We start from the raw sequence: 23523 nt of genomic DNA, 5'->3' as shown, positions 1-23523 counted from the left end.
GGAATTTTATGTATTAGTGGTGGAAGTTATTTTTGTGCTGCGAGAAATGTTGCTCATTTCCCTTGACCGAGAGCATATATACAACCAACAATGAAAATAAAAAATATCGACTAAGCTCGCTAACATCCTTACGTAGTCGGGGATGGTACTTTCACAAATCGAAGCGTATCGTTTTTTCTGAACACGCCTAATTAAGGTTATATTGTGACGCCACCCCAGTTTGAGCTTTTTTTTTAAATTCTAAATTAGTGAGGCACGTTTTTTACCAATTTAGTAATAAAATAATAGTCGCTTAAGTCGGTATTTCGTCTGCAAAACTGCAGTCGACCTGAATGCCTATTAAATGGTACTGTGATTGGAAAACGCCATCGATATCTTATTTTACTGACTCCTAATTAATATAATATCAGTGACTAGTGTTTGGAAGGCGCTCGGTGCACTATACACGCAAGTTTTTGTGAGGCTGTAGCGAAGTGAAAGCATGATTAAATTTTTTTCAGTGTGTGCCCTTGTAAAAAAATGTTATTTGTAATAAACATTTCTTGTTCCAATAAACGCAAAACATTTGTTTTTATGCAAATAAGATTTTTTACTTGGGCGCGAGCCACGCACTTGTAGGACTTGACTTAAAGTCTTCCATATTTCGTCCTAAAGGTTCTGCGCGGGGACGATGACCCAAGTGGTATGCGGAAACAACTGGAGAGCGAAGAGATGGAGAGTGCGCTGAACCTGCAAGCCATCTGGGAGTTCGAGGTCAGGAAATTCAATTGCATTCGACATCCAATAGCTTCCTATATTCTCGGAGAGTTGAAGACTGATTCCGCATAATTCTACTGGCATACTGTAGTTTGGTTATGCCATTTTGTGGTAATGATCATAAAGATATCGAAGCGGCACGAAGCAGACACCCGGCTAGGGCTTATAGGACTGATGTGGGTGTTTGCCTCCGGAGCTAAAAAAAGGCTTCCTCTATTGCAGGACTTGGTGGATAGGCTTCCTTATTATTTTAAGTCAATACAATAACTGGAAATCGTGCTTAATAGTGTTAAAATTATCCATGTATCAACTTTCACTCAAAGTAATTGGTGGACTAATCACTGCAATCAACGGAGTGGAACCCGGCGGATTAGAAACGCGCAAAATATGCTTCCAGGAAAAAATTGAAATATCCGAATTCACGCTTCATATGACGCCACCTGGCATGTTATCGCATTTTTTGTCTCACAATAAACAGATACTTAATTTTAGATCGAAATTGACTTCGTCAATTTCTCTCACTGAGAAGGTCAGTGGTTGACTGTCCAAGTGCTCTTAAACATAGTAGACGCACATACTCTTTCTTTTAATGTTGGATTTGGTGTACGTAAGACCACATCCCACAGCCAGCGATTGTTCCTGCTGTTACAGAAGTTGTCCTTTTTATTCAGAAGGGAAAAACACAGTTTTTGTCTAGAGACGCCGGCCGTTGTTGGACTGTGCTTAAAAATGAATGCGTTCCTAATAGAAGGTATGGAATGTCCGCAGTTGTCTAACCATGCAAATACATAAAGAATAAGCATACGCGCAACAATTGAAACCAGTTTTTTAGTCATATAAGGATATTTAATAATCTATTATATTCTTTTACTCCTATTAAAAGAAAGGAGTGTTTGTTATGTGTTATGTCAGATATGGATGTTCGGTGTCGTGTAGTAATGCTATACATTTACGTATAGGAAATGCGTGAGAAATGAGTCCAATATTTATGGAAGCGTATCCCAGGGTTCTTCTAAAGAATATAACTGGGGAAAATCGGACACATCAATGAGTGCGTTAAGAATGGAAATATGTTCGTCTTCAGCAGTTAGCGAAGGATAGAGGGAAGCTTGGACAAATATTATTTTAAATATTTCGCAATTAGAAAACACATATTTATTCGAACTTTAAAATTGAAGTTGTATATAGCATCGCCATAAATTTTATTTCATAGATAATACAAAATAAGTGCTAATAAATTAATAATAAATAAATAAAATTATAGATAAATATATAACAGATTATAGTTTGTATAAAAATACTCTTGACTTAACGGGGATTTTTTTATGTGGATAGGTGGTTCCTGTGCACAACTACTATTTTGTTGTGTTATTTCTTTAGGGATACCTCAAGTACTCTCCCATTTTCTACGGCTACTACAGCAATCGTGACATGACTGAGGAAGGCTATCGTCTGCCACTGGCATACCTCCTCTCCTCGCTCACCATGTACATCTTCAGCTTCTTCGTCATTCTAAGAAAGTGAGTCTCCAGCCTCGCATTGGCAGGCGTAGAACCAACACTTCTCGAAGCGAGTGGCACAGGAATGGGACGTTTCGTCATCGCTCGATTGCGAAATGTTCTTGCGAATCTCTCGCAAGGCTTAATCAAACCACGAACCACGCAAAGGATATCGCGATAAACCCCGTTGAAACATAATTTTAATATAATATTATTTATAGCCTTCATTCCCACTTTACCAGATAAAATGCCTGGTAGAGTTAAAATTCACATGAAAATTAACTTCACTTATATATGGACACATGTGGTACTCTGAATAAAGGTGTTTTTTCGGCATTTAGGCTTAATGCAAACGACGATTAAAGAGTATATAACATCCTTGATATCGGCGTAATCGATTCTTTTAAATACAATGCCTCACACGTACCACACTGTTTGCTGTAAATGGTGACTAGTCTTTTTCAGGGCCGCGTTTTATATAATACATATTACAATAAAACAAACAAGCTGGCAATACTTTTTTTTCAGAATAAAGTTTACTTTTGTGAAAAAAAGAAACATTGCAAATTTTATTGCACTTCTTTTTTTAATTTATGTTGTAACCAATCTACTAAAATATTAATGAACATTCGGCGGATATAAATTGTAGTCTTTAGCGTGCGCACGTTTTCAGTTTTGAAGAAACCTAAACATCTGAAAATAAACGATACGAGATTTTTATTATTCTCCTTGAAAAACGCTTGTTTTTGGCGTGTATTCTTAAAAGAAAGGACCTGGTATAATTGTGCAATCAGCACATATTAGAGGGTAGTTTTTGTGATAGAATTGCTGCATTATACAAAAGTACTTTTATTAAAGCCGAGTCTATTGTTAAAAAAAAAACGCGTCTATTATATAGATTTTCATTTTCGTCAAATACCAGAGTTTTGAAAATATCTGATGAACGGATGCAACGATAACGCTTGCGAGATGTGTAACAATAAACTATTTCATCAATGTTTTCCTATTTTTTCATATAGAGTAACCGTTTGATGAAAGCATCAGAAATTAAATGAACATTCGAACCAGACGCAGGTTGACAATCATTAGCTGTAAATGCATATCTTCCCAATAACCAAAGGGTAACGTTACATGTGCGTATAATAATATATTCCTTCCAAGTTGGTTTCAGTGCCTGCTGAATTGAAATGTTCAGTGCTAGATAAAATTGAATTAGACGGCGCGATTACTTTCAAGTATCACTTAGGAAGAGGTGGGGCAAATTCGAAAGTTTGTTCGAACAAGATTTGAAAAAATTTTTAATGCGCCGTTTTAAGGAAATGCCAATTGTCTGTTATATCTGAAGATTTTGTGTTTCTTGTTTTTACAAATTATTTGATGAAGTACTTAAGGACTGATGAAGCAATGTTTCCCTAATTATTTCTAGCTTTTTTATCATGTTAAGAATAGTGTTATTCTAATGTTTTTTTTTTAAATTAATGTTGCGACCTTCGTTGAAATGAAGACAAAACACAAAAAAATTATTCCGCTCATTGAAGCCATATGATTTTATTAAAATACGAAAGCAAAGGATGAGCTAATGCACCTTGTTATAAGAATTTTTGTAATATACCCCAAAATACTGAAACTGATGAACGGTGTAATTTTTCCGTAGAATGGCGGCAAACTCGCGTCAGAGTAAAATGACCGAGAAGGAAGACGAGTGCACCTTCACATGGAAGCTCTTTTCCGGATGGGATTTTATGATCGGCAATTCGGAAACGGCTCACAACAAAGTAGCCTCGCTGGTGATGAGCTTCAAGGTGAGTGTCCTCGGGCTAAATATTCCACCTGTCTGTCATTGCTCGCCATCGAATTTGAGGTTACGGGATATGTGATTATTCATGTGAGACGTTACAATGTATAATATATCTTAAAGAGGATTTGGTTAACCTTATCGAATAAGCATGGCATTGATGGGCTAAGTGCCAAAGCGATGGTTTATTCAGAGGTAGGGAAGTTATGATGGTAATCATCGTGTATTTTCTTTGTAAGTGCTTGTAGAGGAGCTAGTTGGCGATTCCTGCATCAATGGTGAGAGATGGGCTAGTTGGTACATTGTTCTTTAGGACAGAAGCGCCACACGATAAGGAGATAAATTACCAAGAGACAGCACAACCACTAAGCTCTTGTACTGTGTCTGTTACTTAACGTCCTTGTCTTCTGGCGCTTTTGTCGAAAGGGGTGATTCATTGCTTCTAAAAGATGCCAGCTGAACGTAGAAAGATGCATGAAGAGAGAGAGAGAGAGAAAAACAAAACTGCGAACACACTGCTGGCATCTTCCCCTCTCTTCGTGTATCTTCCTACGTTCATCTGACGTGTTTCAGAAGTCTATTCCCCCTTGCATTCTGTTTGCCACATGGCCTCAAACGTTACACGATTTAGACCACGTGCTCTTAAAGACACGTTATGTGAATAGCGGCGTGTTGCTTATTATAAATAAGGAACCTGTAAGTCCTATTTTTCATATTTTAACCTCATGGGCGTTCATTTGATATAATTCTGCTCATAGATAGTAAACATATCTAGTATGTTATATTGATTTGCTTTTATAGTGAATTGCTTGCTGGAGATATAGATTTTGAAACAATGTTTTTTTATGACTCTTATTTTATTTATTAGGAAGAGTGTGATGGCTCATCAGAGATATTGAAATTCTGCCAGTATATTCATACTTGCCTGTTAATTCTCATTAAAAGCATTTACGACCGATTTGCGCAAATTCCAGAAAGGCATTGTGATATTTGTGAGTAGATTATAAGGATATACATATTGTCACGCGGAGGTAACGGCACGCGCGAAATGACGGGGACAATTCAGCGGAGAAACTGTTTATTGGGCGAACTTTTGCCCCACAAAAGCAAAGGTAACTCGAATCAACAAGGCTGACTATTGCAGTCGGCGATCGGCGCAGAGAATGCCGCTGTGTGCGACCTATACTCGTTTCAGCTTGGGTCTGAGCGCGGCCGATATTATGAGCCGAAGGGCCAATCAAACACCGCAAAGAGCGCAACGTCATGGCGTGCTCTCTGCGCTTCATAAAACTAGCCGTCGGAGGAGCACGCACAGAGAGACGGCGTATACCGGCTGGTCCCACTGATCTCTATTTTAGTAGGCTGGATCGCGGGTCGGGAGCCCGTCGGTGTCGCCACCGGCGGCCATTGCTTGACATTAGGCAATACACGCAAGTCTATGGGAGAAACGCACAAAAGTAAGAATATTGAAGCGTGTACGCCTGGCTCGGAGGCGAGTATTTTATGGTGCGCTGCGATCCTTGTGTCGGGTGTTTGGAGATCGAATCGGTATTTGTCAAACGTTCGGTCGCCGAAATAAAAAATCAAATCTACCGGAGCACCTCCGGCTGAGCTGGCAAGCTTGCTCTCGTAGTGGAGTAAACAAAGGAACTTGCCGTCAATGAGACAGTCCTCGGGGAAGCCCAGACGTTGATGAATGACAAAGAAGTTCCATCTCAACAACGGCTTTCCGAGAATGAGAGAATTCCGCGTAGCAAAGCCTTCGAGCTTGTCGTCTGCTAAACCCAGCTCAACGAAACCGCCACCGGCTCCGCGGTAACTTTAGGTAGCTCGCCTCATTGAGCTGAACTACAGCGGAGTTACTCTCAACCACAAAATATTTATTTATAAGAATTGCGAGGGCTCTCAGTTTTAATGTTTGTACGCAAGCTGTTTGACGGGCTTATCGAAAAGCATCAATAAAGTTTCAATACCGACGACAGCTTAGAAACAGCAGAAAACGGCACTTTTTCTCGTTCTTCCCATAGAGTCCCATGCATTGGCTGGTGTTAATCAATGGCTCCCGGTGGCGACACCCGGCCCCACCTGCCGAGACCGCGGTCCGCGATCCAGCCTACTACAATAGAGACAATAGAGATCAGTGGCTGGTCCTCTCAACTGCAGAGCACGCCATGACGTTGTGCCTCTTTCGCTGTTTGATTGGCCCTTCGGCTCATAACATCGGCCGCGCTCGGACCGAAGCTGAAACGAAGTATAGTTCCATTTTTGCACACTCATCGTACATTCGAGATTGTTAGCGCATTTTCGGAAACTTCAAGAACATTTTACTCTATACACGACGAGCGGCCAACGGCAATAGGTGATAACAGGCGAGCTAGCTTTGCGTACAATGAAAATATAATAGGCGACGTTAAAGAAAGAGATGACAGTGCATACAGAGACCAAGCCAGAAAAAAAAAATAGAGGACGCGGCATTACCTTCCTTCAATAAAAGCACCGACCCGATGCTTCAAACAAAACATTGAGAACGGAAAGAAGAACAAAGTAATCGCAGTGGAAAAAAAAAAAATCCAACAGCTTCCATCAGGAATAGTACGGCTTCATTCGAACGACGTTAACAATTTCTGGGTGAGGTTGGCGTCACTGAGATTGTGTTATTCTGTCGTAAACCAAGTTATAGTTCAGGTCTTCTAGGCGTCGGGTAATCTCGTACGGGCCAAAGTAGCGGCGAAGTTTCTCGCTGAGCCCTTGACGACGTATCGGCTTCCAGATCCAAACACGATCACCGAACTCGTAGTCTGCGGCGCGGTGTCGGAGTCAACGACGCTGCACGGTACGTGCAGCGTCGTTGCGTTGCTGAGTCTTGATGCGCTATCTCGCCACTTGTTTAGCTTCTGCTCGTTGAAGAAACCTGGTAACATCGTCATTTTGGTCGTCCCTTTCGAATTTCGGCAGTATAGCGTCGAGCGTCGTTGTGACATGTCTTCCGGACACCAGTTTCATCGGCGTTATTCTTGTGGTTTCCTGTATTTCTTCATTTAATTATTTATTCATTTATTTATACATACCCTCAATGTTTCGGGGGCGTTATAGAGGGGAGTGGGTCAGTACAAGTGGTTCGGAAGGGCTAGTCGGAATTGCTTGGAGTCGGGTACGGTAACCATCGCGTCCGGGATGTCATTCCAGTCCACAACTGCTTCAGGGATGAGGGGATGCTAGTGTGCTTGACTTGATGACTTGGGACGGGCGACCTTGCATGAATGGTCCAGTCTTGATGATACGTAGGTGGGTGGGTTTAGAAGAGATATTTTCAAGAAAGGTATGTAGAAGACTTTATGAAGAAGAGAAAGACGGGAAATTTGACGGCGGGAGGAAAGTAGAGAAAGGTTAATACGAGACTTCATTGATGATACGCTTGAGGTACGAGAATAGTCATTAAAACTCAAGCCAGCAGCACAGTTGTGAACGGATTTAATGGAGTCTGTTGAATTTTTCTGATGAGGATGCCAGATGGAGGACGCATATTCTAATTTAGGCCTAACGATAGTGGTGTACAAAACACGTTTTAGGTTTTCAGGTGAGGATCTAAAGTTTCGGCGAATGTAGCCTAGAGAGCGGTTTGCTGAGGATCTAATTGTTTTAATATGAGCATGCCGTGATATATTAGGTGTGAGATGCAAGCCTAAGTACTTGTATTGGTTAGTATAATCAATGGGGACAGAGTTCAAAAGAAGTACAGAATAGGTAATTGACAATGAACGAGAAAAGCACTTGCATTGACATTTGTTAGGATTTAGGGACATGCGCCATGAGTTACACCATTCAGAAATTTTAGAAATGTCGTCCTGAAGCGTTACAATATCATCAGTAGAGGTTATTTTACGGTAGATTACACAGTAATCGGCAAAAAGCCGCACAGTGGTGGAGATGTTGAGAGGAAGATCAATAATATAAATTAGGAAGAGTAATGGGCCGAGTACTTTCCCCTAGGGGACACCAGAAGAAACAGATCACAGGGAGGATTTGGCGTGGTTAGCATAAACAAACTGACGACGTTTAAGAAGGAATGATTCGATCCGTTTTTAGTATATTAGGGTCAATCTTTAGACATGGTTGAAAAAACCCCGAGACTGCGGGTAAACGACACAACACTAAAAAGTCTCTATCACAGCTGAAATTATTATTTTCCGAAATCTGGTTATATAGGCAATTCGACACAAAATAAAAAAAGGGGGAGAGGGTGAGCACCCCAAAGAATGCCACTTTCCACCAATGTAACCTTTGACTAAATACAAGGACAACGGACTCTGCGTCATGCAGCTCTCTTATCTTTGACCCCTCGCTACCCGACCGCCAAACACACTGGAAAGCCTAAGCCCATTAACACACACAAAAAAAAAAAAAACACAAAGGACTTAACGTTTTTTCTACCCGAAAACCTACATTCAACCATTAACACACACACACAACAAGAAAAAAAAAACGACTTAACGTTTCTTTTCCTTGAAAACCTACAAAGAAAAACCTTGAAGGTCAGAACTTTTCACAACCTAAGAAAACGCCGAAGTTCGTTGTCGAACCCAAACGACGGCTTATTAACTGCGTTCCCGTGACCTAGTATTGTTAATGACTCTTTTATCAATCGCTTATGGTCATCTTTTTCCCGCAACACTACTGAAGTTAAATGCCACAACGGTGCACAGTTCCTACATTCGATAACATGTTTTGACACTTCGGAGTACGGGTCTTTTTTCATTATACAACGTTTGTGTTCCATCAAGCGGTCATTTATACAGCGTTTAGTCTGTCCAATATAACAGAAGCCACAATCAAAGGGTATCGTGTAAACGACACCCGACGAGCAGTTTACATCCCTTTCTCTGTGTTTTATCGTGCAACCTGAAACAGTCGAGGCAATAGGGGTCAAACGGCTCAATCTATAATCTGTAGAAAAGGCAGTGCCAATTTTAAACCTGCTGGCGAACGCTTTGATGTTGTGCGAAATTTTATTAAAATATGGGAGGACTACTCGCTTTGAAGGTCTAGGATTTTTCCGAATTGACTTCTTTGGACATATCATATACATCAACTACCTTAAAATATATTCCTGAGGATATCCAGCAACCTCGAAACGTTCTGCCAGTCGACGAAGAGAAGAGCCAATAAAATGTGAGCAGGATTTCTGTACTGCTGAATTGACGAGATTCCGAATTGTTCCCAGTTTGACATATTTAGAATGACAGCTATTGAAAGGAAGAAGAGGTTTTGCTGCGAACATTCCGTACTCCCAACAAAGGCCTGAACTATTCCTAAGTTGAATATCGAGGAATATGAATACCGATTGAGGACTGTAAACGGTCCTCAATCGGTCTCTCTAGCGAAAACTTTAAATCGGGTGCTGCTTCGAACACTGCTTTCTCCAAAGAGTCCGCTAAGGAGCCATCTGTTGAACAAACCAAGATATCGTCTACGTACCTCCTCACCACAATTTCCTTAGGGAATATATGTCTGCAAGGCTATAGAAGACGCAGATCTAGGTCTCTTAGATAAATATCCGAAAGAGTTGGGGCTACCACCGATCCAATACACACACCCTGCTGCTGAATGTAACTTTGACCGTTATGTTGCACCACCGTTGAACCTAGATACACTTCTCAAATCCTGAGGACATCCTGAACTGACATCCCCGACTGCAACTAAAACTGACCAAATGTTCTTCCAAAAACTGCTGACCCTAGCCAATAACGTCTTAGGTTCGAACTGTGAGTCTTCTATGTGACCGGCTATGGACTGCCCTTCTAGATGGAAACTTTCGCATTTCTTCCATGTTCACTCAGTGGCTTTCGCTAAAGAAGATGGACTATGACGTAGCTTTTAGAACTTTAAGACTTAGGATATATTCCCGGAGGAATTCGAATCCGGTTTTGTCGTATAGCCTTTGTCGTATAGCAATATCTTCTTTTCTGAACGAACAATTTTTGTAGTTTCAACTTTTATGTGAGAATGAATTGATTTGTGGTCACTGATGCCGTCCAAGAATACCAAAGGCGTTAGAAATAATTCAGGGTGAGAAGTAAGAACAATATCTAAAATGCTAGAACAGGAAGGAGAGACTCGCGTAGGAAGGGAAACTATCTGAGAAAGATTGAAATCTAAAACGACGTCAATAAATTGTTGACAAACACTGGAGTTTTTAGAGCAGACAGGAGTTGGGTCGTTCCAATTAATGCACAGAAAGTTAAAATCGCAAAATAAAAGTATGGGACAGGTTGGATATTTTGTTGAAAGTAATGAAAATTCATCGTGAAGAATTAAGGCTTGAGAACGAGTTTGACGCGTCAGGAGGATGGTAACAAACACCAACCAGGACAGACCTAAAACTGCATTGCAAGCAGACCCAAACTATTTCAAGCTGTGAATGATTAGGAATAACTCTGCTAGGTATCTTGTTATCTACGGCTATAAGAACGCCAACACCGCGCCGTTGCTGTCGATCGAGACGATAGATAATGAAGTTAGGGTGATCAGGCAGTATTTCACTATCAGTGACTTCAGGAGTTAACCACGTCTCGGTCAGTAAGATTATTTTGGCGCTGCAAGACGAGACAAGGGTACTTAGCTCATCACGTTTAGATAAAACGCTTCGAGCATTGGCGTATAAGAAACTGATGCCTTCATATGAGCCTAATCTGCTCTTTCGAACAGTCCCCGCCTCGCCCTATTGCTGAAGTTCATTTACTAACTTAGATCGTTGGTCATAGACGTACTACGTACGTCTTTGAACCGATCAGAAGTTTATCGAAGCGCAATTTGAATTGGGAAGCTTGTCGTTTGGTATATACGAGCAACGCATTCCTTGCGGTGCGAACAGTCAGTGAATAATCCTCAGATAATGAAAAGGGTGTACCTTTTAGTTTCGAGGCGGAAAAAAGTAGCTGGTTTTTCATTTTAAGAGACAAGAATTTCACAATGATAGGCCTTGTTTTCCCATGACGGAAAGCACAAAGGTGGTGCGCACGTTCGACATGTGAGCTATCAACTGCGACGCCCAATTTTCTCTTCGCAAGGTCAAGTACCTTCTGTTCAGAAATTTGTTGAGACTCGCTAGGAGCATCAGGGATACCGTAATACAACAAGTTTGAACGACGCGAACGGTTCTCTAAGTCGTATATTCGAGCAAGCAAGGTTGATGTTGCAGTACTCTGCTCAGACGTAACAACCTGTAGTTCATTAATGTCATGCTTAACTTCAGCAATGATAGATACATCCTTTTCAATTAAAGTAACCCAATTAGAAAGAGAAGAGAGAGCGTAATCAAGGCTTTGTTGTTTCTCTAAGATGTGTTTTATGTCAACCTTGATGCTTTTCTGTCCAGCTTCAAGAATAGTTGATTTGGATTCAATGGTTTGCAGCATAACGAACATGTCATTTAACTGCCTTTGTTCAGAGGCAGACAGGGGTCCCGGATTCTTTTCCACATCACCACACTGCAGTAGCAGCGCCTTAAGCATACAAAAACAATCAGTGACAGATACAATAAGCACTTCGGGGCATGGAGCAAAACTACTGCGTTGAACGCGAACGTCAGATATAGGAGGATCTTGTGTGCTCTACGCCCACGTGCATTGACAGCACGTACGCCAAGGTCTTGTTTAGGCGCTCAGTCAGGCCGTTCGTCGGGGTTCGCGAAACACATGCGCGTCAAGACAGTCCGATCCGACGCGTGAACTGCCGGAACGACATTCGGGGACGAAAGTTTTCGTACCATTGGACAGCGTCGAAAATTCTCGCGTCCGAACGTCGTTCCGGCAGTTCGCACGTCGGATCGGACAGTTTTGACGCGCATGTGTTTCGTGCTGTACCCCGTCGTCTATCGGTGGGTGGTCTGCCTGTAGTAAAGGACAGACTGCAACTGCAAGAGCGCCGCTGTGAAGGGGTCACCCTGCCTGTGATGACAACCTCAGGGGCACCATGCCGCAGGAAAATCTGGTGGACAAAATCTTTGGAACTTTGTTTTAGGTACCGGTAAGAAGGGCCTTTGTTTGAGCGTAGCGCGTCAGACAATCAGTTGCGACCACGATCTACTTTGCTGCCGGAGGCGGATGTCGGAAACAACCCTAGTAGGTCCATGCCAATCTGCTGAAAAGGTCGCGAGGGCGGGTCTATCGGTGAAGGTTGCTGGCTGTTTTAATAGTTTGCATTTTTCGTTGCTGGGAGTCGTGGCACGTTCAAACGTAATTGCTTACGTCGGCGTTAAGTCGAGGCCACTCGTACCGTTTACGAATTCTCACAAGTGTGCGAGAAATCTCAAGATGTCCTGAAGCTGGTTCGTCCTGGGAGGCGTGCAAAATTCCTTCGCGTACATTGGATGGCACGACTAAAATACATGGGGCCCGCTGCGGCAAACATTTCTTAACGAAAACGTCGTTGCGCAAGCTGTACGAAGATAGCCCGCGCTGGAATACTCTTGGCACTGAACTAGCCTTCCCGCCCAGGTATTCGATGATGCTTCTTAGTTCCACATTAGCTCGTTGTTCCCGGCTGAAAGTACTTTCGCTGTTTGTTCAAAGGAAAGCGTCTTCGTCGTGTCCGCTGTGCAAGGACGGGTCGACAAGAGCACCTGATAGACAGTCGGCGTCGAAGTGCTTGCGGCCAGACTTATAGACGAGGGTGACGTCGATCTCCTGTAATCTCAAGCTCTAACAAGCAAGTCGACCGGAAGGGTATTTCAGTTTGGCGAGCCAACACAGAGCGCGATGATCGGTGACGACCTTGCAGGGCGGGCCATATAAATAAGGGCGGAACTGCGAGGCTACCCACATGATGGCCGGGCATTCTTTCTCTGTCGTTGAATAGTTGGCGTCTGCCTTTAACAGTGAGTAGCAGGCGTAGGCGATGAGTTTTTCCAGGGCGTTCGTCTTCTGAACACGCACAGCTCTAAGGCCTACGCTGCTCCCGTCGTGTGAGCTTCGGTCTCAACGTCCTGGTCGAATTGTCCAAGAATTGGCGGTGACTGCAGTCGGCGTTGAAGCACGTTGAATATTAATTATTTTTTGCGGCGCGTCCCATGTGAACGAGGCATCGGCCGTCGTGAGACGTGTCCGCGGTTCAGCAATTCGCGAGAAGGCTTTAACAAAACGCCGGTAGTAAGCGCACAGGCCTAGGAATCTTCGAAGCGCCTTCTTATTCACGGGCCGAGGGAAGTTGGCGATGGCTGCTGTCTTCTGCGGGTCCGGGCGTACTCGCTTCCCGCTAATAATAGGCCCAAGAAATAGGAGCTCCTCGTAGGCTTCGTCGCAGTTATCTGGCTTCAAGGTCAGCCCGGAGGTTTTGATCGCATCTAGTACCGTCTCGAGCCGCCTGAGATGCTCGTGGAAGTTTGCCGCAAACACGACCCCATTGTCTAAGTAAACATGACAAGTTTGCCACTTCTGGTCTTCTATCATAGTGTCCATGACTCTGGATTGTGGATGGTGCATAGCAAAGTCCAAATGGCATGATTTAAATTTGTAGAGGCCGTCTGGCGTGACGAAGGCAATCTTTTCCCTGTCACTTTCGTCGACTTCGATTTGCCAATAGCCGCTTGTAGCTACATAGATGAAAAATATCTAGCATGTCAGAGTCGGTCGAGTGTATCATATATCCGGGGGAGGGGACAAAGTCAAATTTGGGGGTTTTACGTGCCAAACCTACGACGGGCATCTGGCACGCCCCAGTGGAGGACTGAGGATTAATTTTCAACCACCTGGGGATCTTTTGACGTGCAACCGAAAGCTCGGTTACACGGCGCCTTCTCCGCAATAAGCCTCCGTCATATCGCGGGCACCTCGGTCGGGATTCGAACCCGCCACCTGGGGATCCGTAGGCCGGCGCTCTCGCCTCGGAGCCACCGAGGCGGCTCCGGGGGACGGGATATGCGTCTTGTTTGCTGTGTTTTTTAAGCGACGATAATCGATGCAGAATCTAAGGGTACCGACTTTTTTCTTCACAAGGACGACAGATGACGCCCGTGGGCTCCTGGATGGTTGAATGATGTCATCGCCGAGCATTTCGTCGACTTGCTCACGGGTGGCGTCGCGTTCTTAGGGAAGGACTCGGTAGGGGGTTGCTGAAGAGGTCGCATGCCTTCGTTGATTACGATCCGATGCCTAGGTACTGGTGTTTGGCGGATCTTTGATAACGGCGAAAATCACTATTTGTTCTTGCGAAGGAGAATATGTATTTGCTCTTGTTGATGACTGGGCAGTGCAGGGTTAAGGTCGAAGGTATGTTCGGCTGTTCGCTGATTATCCGCTGACGGTGCGTGTGAAATAGCTAAGGCATTGCTTATCTCATCGATTTCCTTTACGAAAGCAACTGTTGTGCCCTTATTGATTCACCTGTACTGAGCACAGAAGTTGGTCAGTAGCACATTCCTTTGTCCTTGCTTGAGATGCACAATGCCTTTTGCCACGGCGAGGGCGCGGTCAAGCTGCAAAGGCGTCTGGCTTTCGAGCAGGCCCTCCGTTCTTTCTTATGTGTTGGCACAAATGAACACCATGACAGTGGAGCGAGAAGGGATGCTGGTACTCGTCGGTAGTCCGCAACTCCACAGGCCGCTGGTAAACACGTAATTGTGGAACAGTTTTCTCGGTTGAGGATGTGACAGATATGGACTGGAGATCAACTACTGCGCCGTGCGCAGTTAGAAACTTCATGGCCAGGATCATGTCACGTGAGCACTGTGGCAATGCGACGAACCTTCCAAGGTACATGTGACCAACAATGGCAGTTCTCGACGTGCACATTCCGTCCGGTGGTGTTAGGTGCCCCCTTCTGTCCAAACCTGGGGCACGTCCCATGTTGTCATAACCTTCTTTAGTGAAGCCGCCAATTCACCGCTTAGTACCGAGTAGTCGGCACCAGTGTCCACTAGGGCGTTGACCACATGGCCGTCAATCAGAACTGGTAGGTCGGCAGTTGTAGGCGTCGCATAGCAGTTGCCTCGCTTTTTCGGGTCGCGGCTAGGTCGTGTTGTCGCGGCGGTTTTGAGGTTCTTTGGGTTATCAATGCTACGGTGCGTTGTCTCGGCTATATCGCAGCGTCCCGACCTTGCAGTATCTTCGTAGCTTCGTCGGGCTGCAACTCCACCTCCAGAAGTTTCTGCTTTTAGTTCCCCGTACGGGGCTTGGCGATCTCCCACGCGTCACAGCGGTGTGCGATGGATGCGGCAAAGACGAAGGCCTTTCTGACGGCAATGGTGACCGGTAGAAGTACGTTGGCTCAGGCGTCGTCTGGTGTAGGTATTCCTGAATGTCTCTTGGTCGCTGACCCGGCTGAGGTCGCGGCGCGTCCACGGCGATGCCACGAAGGCCAAGCTGATTTGTATGCGCCTCGGCGGACGATTTGACCCGGTTCCTTGCAATGCTAACAGAGGGGTGGTCGGTCCTAGGTACGCCAAACGTCAGTTTTTCTCGAGATGTAGTATTGGAAGTTCCGGGTGGGGAATGACGGTAGACGTCGAGGTGCTGGCGATTTAGTGATTCACGGAGAGGTTATAATGCGGTGGCTTTAGACAGGCGTATGAACAGCAGCACCGTACGCCATCACTTCTGGCTGGTGCACAACCTCCCGCGTCTCCACTGTACCTCGTTCTTGCTAGATTTCCCCTTTGATTACGCCCGTAAGTGAAGAGTCTTGGGGCTGTGTTGTTGGAAAGAACCTTCGTATAGATTTTCTCGAACAGCGGTACGTATCGTGACCCGTAGAATGTCGATGCTGGAACCGCTTATGTCGGCGTAGCGCGTCGTCGGGACTTCAGCGCGTTCGTATTGTCTTGCTCGGATGTCAAGCGTTTTTTATATTGTCTTAGCCTTAGAGACAAGCTCGGCGACGGTCGAAGGTGGATTACAACCGAGTCCGGCGAACAGTTATTATTTCACCCCTCTGATAAGGTCTCCCAATTTATTTTCTTAAAACATGTCAAAACCGGTGCGTCAAAAAAGCTGCTTGATTTCGTTGACAAAGACAACGACGGTCTCGTTAGGATGCTGCGCACGAGGGTGCAGGAGCAGTTGAGCTCGTTCTTTTTGCATGGCAGGCGAAAAGGTCTTCAGAAACCCTTCTGTAAACGCGGCCCATGAGGCCAGCGAGCTCTCCCTGGTTTTATACCACGTCCTCGTCGAATCTTCAAGAGCGAAAAAAACATGTCAAATCTTGCCTTGGTTAGTCCACTGGTTGAACGTAGCAACTCGTTCGAATTGCTCAAGCCATTCTTCTGGGTCTCCGCAAGAGGAGTAACGAAAGACCGGTGGCTCTCCGTGCCGCTCAAGGACGACAGTGGCGGGTGTCTCCGAAGCATCGGACGATATCCTGGTCTTTTCGGGCAGGGGGCGGAACTCACGTACGAGTCCTTAATTGCACCAACTTTTCCCGTTGAATGGACCAGGTTACGGGCTTCCACGCAGGCTCCCTGGGCGTCTCCGGTGCATCGGCGTCAGTAACCCCACCCCCCTCTCCATCAGATGTCACACGGGGGTAACGGTACGCGCGATGTGACGGGGACAATTCAGAAAAAGAACTGTTTATTGGGCAAAGCTGTGCCCCACAAGAAAAAGTAACTTGAAGCCGCAAGGCTGACAACTACAGTGGGCGGTCGCCGAACGAAATGCCGCTGTGTATGACCTGGTTCTATTTATGCACGGTCATAATTCATTTGAGATTGTTAGCACATGCCCGGAGCCCCCCCCCCCCCCCCCCCCCTCCCCCTTCGAGAACATTTTACTCCCTACACAATGAGCGGCTAACGGCCATAAGTAAAAAAAAGGCGAGCTAGCGTAGTGTAGAATTAAAAGATGATAAGAGGTGACGTTAAAAAGGAAGATGACTGTGCATTAAGAGGCCAAGCTCCCCTACCCCCCCCCCCCCCCCCCCCCCAAAAAAAAAAAAAGAGCATTTGGCAACGTTACAAAATGTTTTCGTGGAAATAGAGCGCAGACACACAGATTATTAAGCTGAAGATCAAATGTAGCTTTTTCGGGCGAACAACATATATTGTGACAATTTATCGCTGGTTTTATTGTGATTGCTTACCACTGAACAGTTTGTGAGAATTATAAAATTATCCGAATTAGTAAATCAATTTGGGCCAGTTGGTTCATGATCATCTAAAGAAGCGCAAAAATACAAGGACGAGAAGGTAGACAGATAAGAGCGCTTGTGTGATATCCGTTCCCATTCAAGCGTTACCTTTCCACCTCGAAAAAACAATTTCTCTCTACTGTTTTTTTTTTCTCCTCTATATTGGTCAGGAAGCCATCCTAGAGGAGAAGGAAAGAAAAAAAGAAGAAAGAAGGTACGTACTGGCGGGCTCCATGTTACCACGTTATTATCTGTAGTTCTTGAGCACTCTGAGGACGTTGTGAGCACGAAACGGACAAAACTCCATGGCGACGCACCTCTGATGCCGTCCCCATTCCTAGATTAAAAAATGCACCTTAAATTCTTCAAATCTTCTTGTGCAATATAGAGATGATTCCGAACAATTAGGAGTGAGCTAAGATCTTTCCTAGTATCCAATACGAAAATGGACAAACCAACTAGGCTCAAACACAGGTTCTAATTTATTTGAAGAACGAACCCTCTTAATATACGTCAAGACCCTCACTACAAAAAAAAAAAAGAAAAACCTTTGCTCGACTACCAGTTACAAAGTTTGTTTAAACCGTTTAAACGAATTAGTACGATTTAGATTATTTTTTGAAAATAAATAATTGCATTACTACATATATCCTAAAGTTGCGAATCATCGTATTGAATGGCTAAAATTGTTTCTGTCTCTTTTTCCAACGATTACCAACGACGGAGAATAAATAAAAAGAGGAACAATAAAATTAAAAAAAAAATTATTTCTTGGTGACATTGTTATCGATCTTAGCAGACGTCAGGTTGAGTGAAGAATGATAATTGTCAACCTAATTACCTGAAATTCACTAATTAACTTTTAATATATTCACTATTGCTGACAGATTCCAACTAGAAATAGTTCGGATGTGTCAAAAAGCACGTCGTCAAAGTTTGTCCTAACCAAATACAAAAGAGTGGCGGAAGTGCCACCGAGGAAGCGGCACCAGTCTCTTCAGTGGGCGATGGTACGAAGTCTTTACGATCGGACTTTGTCACGTGGCCACAGAAAAAGTGCGCCACACTCTCCTGTATTCTCGGGCGCTCGGCTTACGGCTTTCCCTTATAAATTTTGTAAGCCAAACTCTCGAGTACTAACTTGGCCTGATAATAGCACGGATAATTTAGTTGTCTATATTATAACAGCAGCTATGGCATATATTGACGAGGGGCAAAAAAGTTTCAATTTAAAATGTGTCAGCTAAGGCAAATATTAAAAGAAAAAATTACATCTTATACAATTACTTTGATGCGTCTTTATACATTCTTTACATGACGTCCGCCGCGGTCGATAACATTATCCCGAAAAAGAAAAACGTTTTTTTTATTACCATACAAGGTGAAACACTTCGTACAGTTCGTACACAGGTATGGTATATGCCCAATCCGTCTCTTACGCGCGGATAAGCTTACGCACAAGTTCTGGTTTTTCACAATGCTACCCTCATTTTCAGCTGGAAAATCATGTCCCTCAGAGCACTGGCCAACTTCATAGTGATCATCTTACTAGCCTCAAGTGCCTACGCCGTAGTGCTCGTAGTTGAACGATCTCAGGAGCCGGAGGCCGAATCAAGTTGGTACAGGCAAAACGAAGTATGTCGTTTTTATACTTACACAAAGCTTTGTCGTACTTTAGTACCTAATGGTGAAAATTGTGTCTCTGGTTTAATTAATCTTTTATAGCTTAAGTCACTTACAAAGTATTTTAGATTACGCCAACCCGTATTTATGACAAAATCTTTATTAAGTGCACGTTGTCTGAGCGGGAAGAACGGGTAACAAAAGTTGACGTTGCGATTGCCAAGTAATGCGCGCTAAGCTCTTATTCTGTGCATGAAACATGCATGCTTCAGTTCTACTAGAGTCTGCTTCATTCAGAAAGCGTAAGTAGAAAACATTTCTTCTTGTCAATTTATATTTTCATTAGAGATTTGATTGGCTGGGGTCTGACCCGACCTAACTGGAGGAACTTGTTACCCGAACTCAAGCCCAACCCGACATTTTTTTTCCAAGTTTAATTCTTGATCGTGACACAGACCTCATCCAACCAGACATTTTTGTTTGGCGAATATTTTGTGTTAGGAGTTTTAGGAAAATATTTACCAAGCCATATATCATTTGCTCTGAAAAGCAATGTTTCTATTATAATCACATATATGGCGGGAGGCTGGTGGGGTAAATAAAACTTTACTACTTTTTAAAAAGAAAAAAAGAACAGCATCTGTATATGCATGATACAGTATATATTTTACCTTAGAAATGTTCGAAGTTTCTAAATAAAAAAGAGTTTAGGTGATCAATTTTATAACTGGAAGAAATAAACGGCATTGAACTTGCACATCATTCGCACTAAGTTTGATGTTGAGAGATGTTATTCTCGGTTTCTGGTATTTTTAAAATCACGTTTTTATTAGTGTCGACTTTTGGTCGTTGTTTCCTGAGCACTGAAATTCAGCCTCAGAGGAGCCTGATGCAGTTAGTGATCAGATGACCCGAACCCGACCAGAGCCCGAATGGAACTCTCGTACAAGTTGTCGCAGGAAAGTAAAGAGACTAATTTTTTAACCATGCATTTCATCGTTCTATACCTCCAGGTTATCCCATTCAAAGTAGTTTCCGTAGAGAGTTACACACCGAGTGAAGCGTTGTTTCCAGTGTTCGTAAGAGTGCTGGTAGGCTTCTGCTGAAATACGTATTATCTCGTCGTTTGCGCTCTTCTAGATGTTGTTCAAAGTGCCAATATGGTGTCTCCAGGTGGTTTTTGAACCAGTGGAAAGGATAGTATTAACGAAATCTGAGATCGGGCAACTCAGGAGGCTGGGGAACCCCACGAATGTTTTTCTGGCAAAAACATAATGTGGAGATTGCCGTGATGCATGGGCCGTTGTTCTGGTGCAGCATACAAGTGTGTGCTGCGCTTGTTCGTACATATGACACTATTTTTGGGGGCCTTTTAAGGACTTCCTGATGAAAAGTTTGATCGACAGTTAAAAATAGCGAAACAAATTCCTTGTGAACAAACCCCTTTTTATAATAACACAAAAAAAAACACAACAAATGAGCATTGATTTAATTTGGAGTTTGTTCATTCTCGCTTTCTTGAGAAGATTCACACCCGACAATGGCGCTTTTTTTTTTTTGAGGGGGGGGGGGGGGGGGAGAGGGGCTTATACTCGAAAATATAGGTGCATCATCCGTAATCACGGTGCTGAAGAGTTCTGGCTCCCTCTCATATGATTCAGAAAATCAAGAAACACAACTTTCCGATTGCTCTTCCTCTCGGTCGTGAGGTTTGTCGGAACCATTTTGCGCACACATTTTATGCTCAATTCCTCGGTTAAAATTTTTAATGACTGTAAAGCGATTCAAATTTAACTCACTACTGATCATTCTTCGATCGACGGTCTGCGTTCACAAAAACCCTCACTCTTTCCATATTGTCGTTCGTTTTGAGGTTAATTGTCTCCATATACGAGTTTCGTATTCAACTTTTTGTCAGTCCTCTAAAAAAGTCTCGTGCTGTTTGAACATTTATGCCCTGAGCAAGTAATGTTCTCTATAAGCTCTGTGTAAATGTTTTATAAGCCACAGTAGAGTATCTGTCACGTTGAACACGAATTTTGATGGCACAGCTCTGCTAAAATTTTTGCTAATTCATTTTCGTAACACACCTAAAAACACTTCACTTTAGATGCTCTCAACAGTCGCGTAAAGCAATAGCGGGTTAAATCGTGAACAAGGCTTACGCACAACACTGTTTACGTCACCTACCTTGATGGAGCCTGGGGCACAGATTGGAAACAAGTGCTACTTCAGCATTGGGCTGAGACTCGTGTTAAATTGGTGGTTCAGATAACTCAACATGGCCCTGATCAGATCGATAAATCTAGGTACGGTAGTGTCGGACGAACTTTGCGTGAAAACACAAATAGTCAACGAATTGCGATGTAACACCTGAGGTTGTTGTGCGAGACAATAAAGACACTTTTAATTTTTTTTTTAATTTGCCGGCACTGCATTCTTGGGTGTTACATTATTATTTATTATCACCAGCTAGCCTGCACACCTACTGTTATTTTATCAAATAATTCATGAAATTGCTGCCTTTGGACTTATTTCTCAACTTGGCCACTAAAGATGCGAGTGCTGGAACTTGCCCCAATAGCTTTTAGATGCTATTTAGAGAGCAGGAAGGAGGCACGTGGTAATTCACCGCTGGTGATTTTGCATTTGTCGTCTTTGACCTAATGCTGGAGCAAGGTATATAGTCCTTCCGTTGTTTGCAGTAACTCCAGCTACATGTGCTCTGTATGGATTTAGATCATAGTGTACCGAGAACGACACTCAGCAAGCACTGGTCATAGACATTCAAAATACATACTTTTCTTGACGTGCCTTCCGCCTTAGCGTCACTAACCCACGGCAAGAGGACAGGGTTGTATACAACCTGAGCCGCTAAAGATTGCACTAGATCATAAATAATATTTAATCATTTATTATGTCGGTGTGGTATGTAGTTGTTTTGTTAGGACTTGGCATCTACACTGTGTGTTTTTGCTACGGTGTATGCTATTCGAATATTTCGCTTTTTTTCTTCTTTCTGCATTATCAGTCTTCCTATTCTTTGCTCCTCTTTTTCATGGTCACTGTTTTCTAGCGTTGCAAATTCCTTCGGATCTACACTTTTTTTTTTAAGCACACCCTTTCTAGATAAGTAAAAAAGGTTTTATATAATATTTTCTTGTGTTAACCCTATCGCTTGACGCATGATTATGTTCTTCTCATTCCAGGTTACGTTAGTAGTTTCCATGATCTCCAACGTCTATCCGAATCTCTTTGATGTTATTGGACTCATGGAGCAGTACCATCCCAGAATACAATTGCGATGGCAACTAGCAAGGTAAAAAAAACGTGCCACTTTTGCCAACTTCATACTTGGCAATATAGTTTTTGGATTAATATTTTGAAAGGTGAATAACTTTCTTCTTGAACAAATAAGCTCTTGTTTTTTACCAATCTAATAGAACTTGAGCCCCGCTTCTGAAAGATTTCTTTTTCCATTTCGCATTGGACAAAGAAGATATAAAATGAATGAATAAATAACTTTCACAAGTCCAGAATGCTGTATAATATGAATGTGACTGATGTTTGCTGACCTGCTCTTTTATTCATCACCCATCAGATTGTATAATTAAAGCCGATCAAGCTACAAGACTTCGAATGAAATGCAAATTTGTAGAAGGAAGCTAGTTTTATGACCGCGAAGCTTCGTAGCACCCTGCCGATACTTGATAGCTATATCTATATCTCCATTTTTTTTAATCACGTGATAAACATAGTTCTCAAAATTAACGGCCGTTCTTTCTAATTAGCATGTCTGTGAGATTATGGAACATAATTTACTCGCACCATGGTAGAATTTTTTATTCTAATTATTTTTTCACCTTTTCGGCATGGTTTTTGTAAATCTGCTTCTTGCGAAACTCAACTTGTGTCCTTTACTAACGATTCACTCTATTCTTCATCGGTGATTCCAGATTGATTCTTTTCCTTGATTTCAGTAAAGTTTTCGACAATGTTTTCTGCAAGCTTGCACTTCTCCAACTTGGCGAAGTTAACTTTTATCTCAATTTCTTCTCTTTGATTGAATGTTGTTTTTAAATATTCGGTCTCAGTTTATAACGACTAATCAAGCTAATACTCACCTCAGTCCTGTCACGACTTCCTCGCGTCCTCGCGAAAATTTAGTCGTTTACAGTAATCAGTCCTCTACTAAAAACAGCAGTATAGGTAAATATACAGGTTAACCACTTTAATTCATATGGTTTTATGGCATACACCACCTGTAGCCGAAATGGTCTTCGCCTATACATACAGTAATCATACAGGACCTGTATATGTACAGGAACTCTATGCCTACAGGTTTGCTGTATGCACAGAGGTTCGCCTGTTCAAAGGATGGCATAAAGCTACCGAGGTGAACCCGCTTAAAAGGTGATCTACATCCGACAGATAAAAAAGTTGCCTATCAACAATGAAATGTGATACGAGAATAAAACGAGAAAGCGGGAAAAATTTAATTAATTTTTATGAATATATTATGAATAATTTTTAGGAGTACAACACACCAAATCTTACCTAATACTTGTCTCCTTGGTGTTTTTCAAAGCGCAAATTCTCCAAACAGAGCCGTACTTTTCCTGCCACGAACTTTGGTATGCTGCAAGATATCAAAACCATTCATAAATACCTAGAAAAGTCTTCAACTTGTAACGCTGGTTCTTTCTTTCCAAAGCGTCTAAACATAATTTT

At 43.0% G+C, this 23523-nt stretch overlaps 1 protein-coding gene across 1 annotated transcript in view; it reads left to right on the top strand.

The window, feature by feature from the left end:
- Nucleotides 1-23523, top strand: part of LOC8051552 (transmembrane channel-like protein 3) — a 53559-nt gene that overhangs the window by 12193 nt on the left and 17843 nt on the right. The window contains exons 6-11 of the mRNA XM_042292962.1: nt 655-753; nt 2137-2276; nt 3910-4057; nt 17340-17383; nt 18687-18804; nt 22002-22111. Coding sequence (XP_042148896.1) covers nt 655-753; nt 2137-2276; nt 3910-4057; nt 17340-17383; nt 18687-18804; nt 22002-22111 — 659 coding nt within the window. The remainder of the gene's footprint in view (nt 1-654; nt 754-2136; nt 2277-3909; nt 4058-17339; nt 17384-18686; nt 18805-22001; nt 22112-23523) is intronic.

The sequence above is a fragment of the Ixodes scapularis genome, unplaced genomic scaffold (assembly GCF_016920785.2).
Source record: "Ixodes scapularis isolate PalLabHiFi unplaced genomic scaffold, ASM1692078v2 PGA_scaffold3__209_contigs__length_174095766, whole genome shotgun sequence".
Classification (NCBI taxonomy): domain Eukaryota; kingdom Metazoa; phylum Arthropoda; class Arachnida; order Ixodida; family Ixodidae; genus Ixodes; species Ixodes scapularis.
This window is presented reverse-complemented; position numbering and strand designations above follow the sequence as displayed.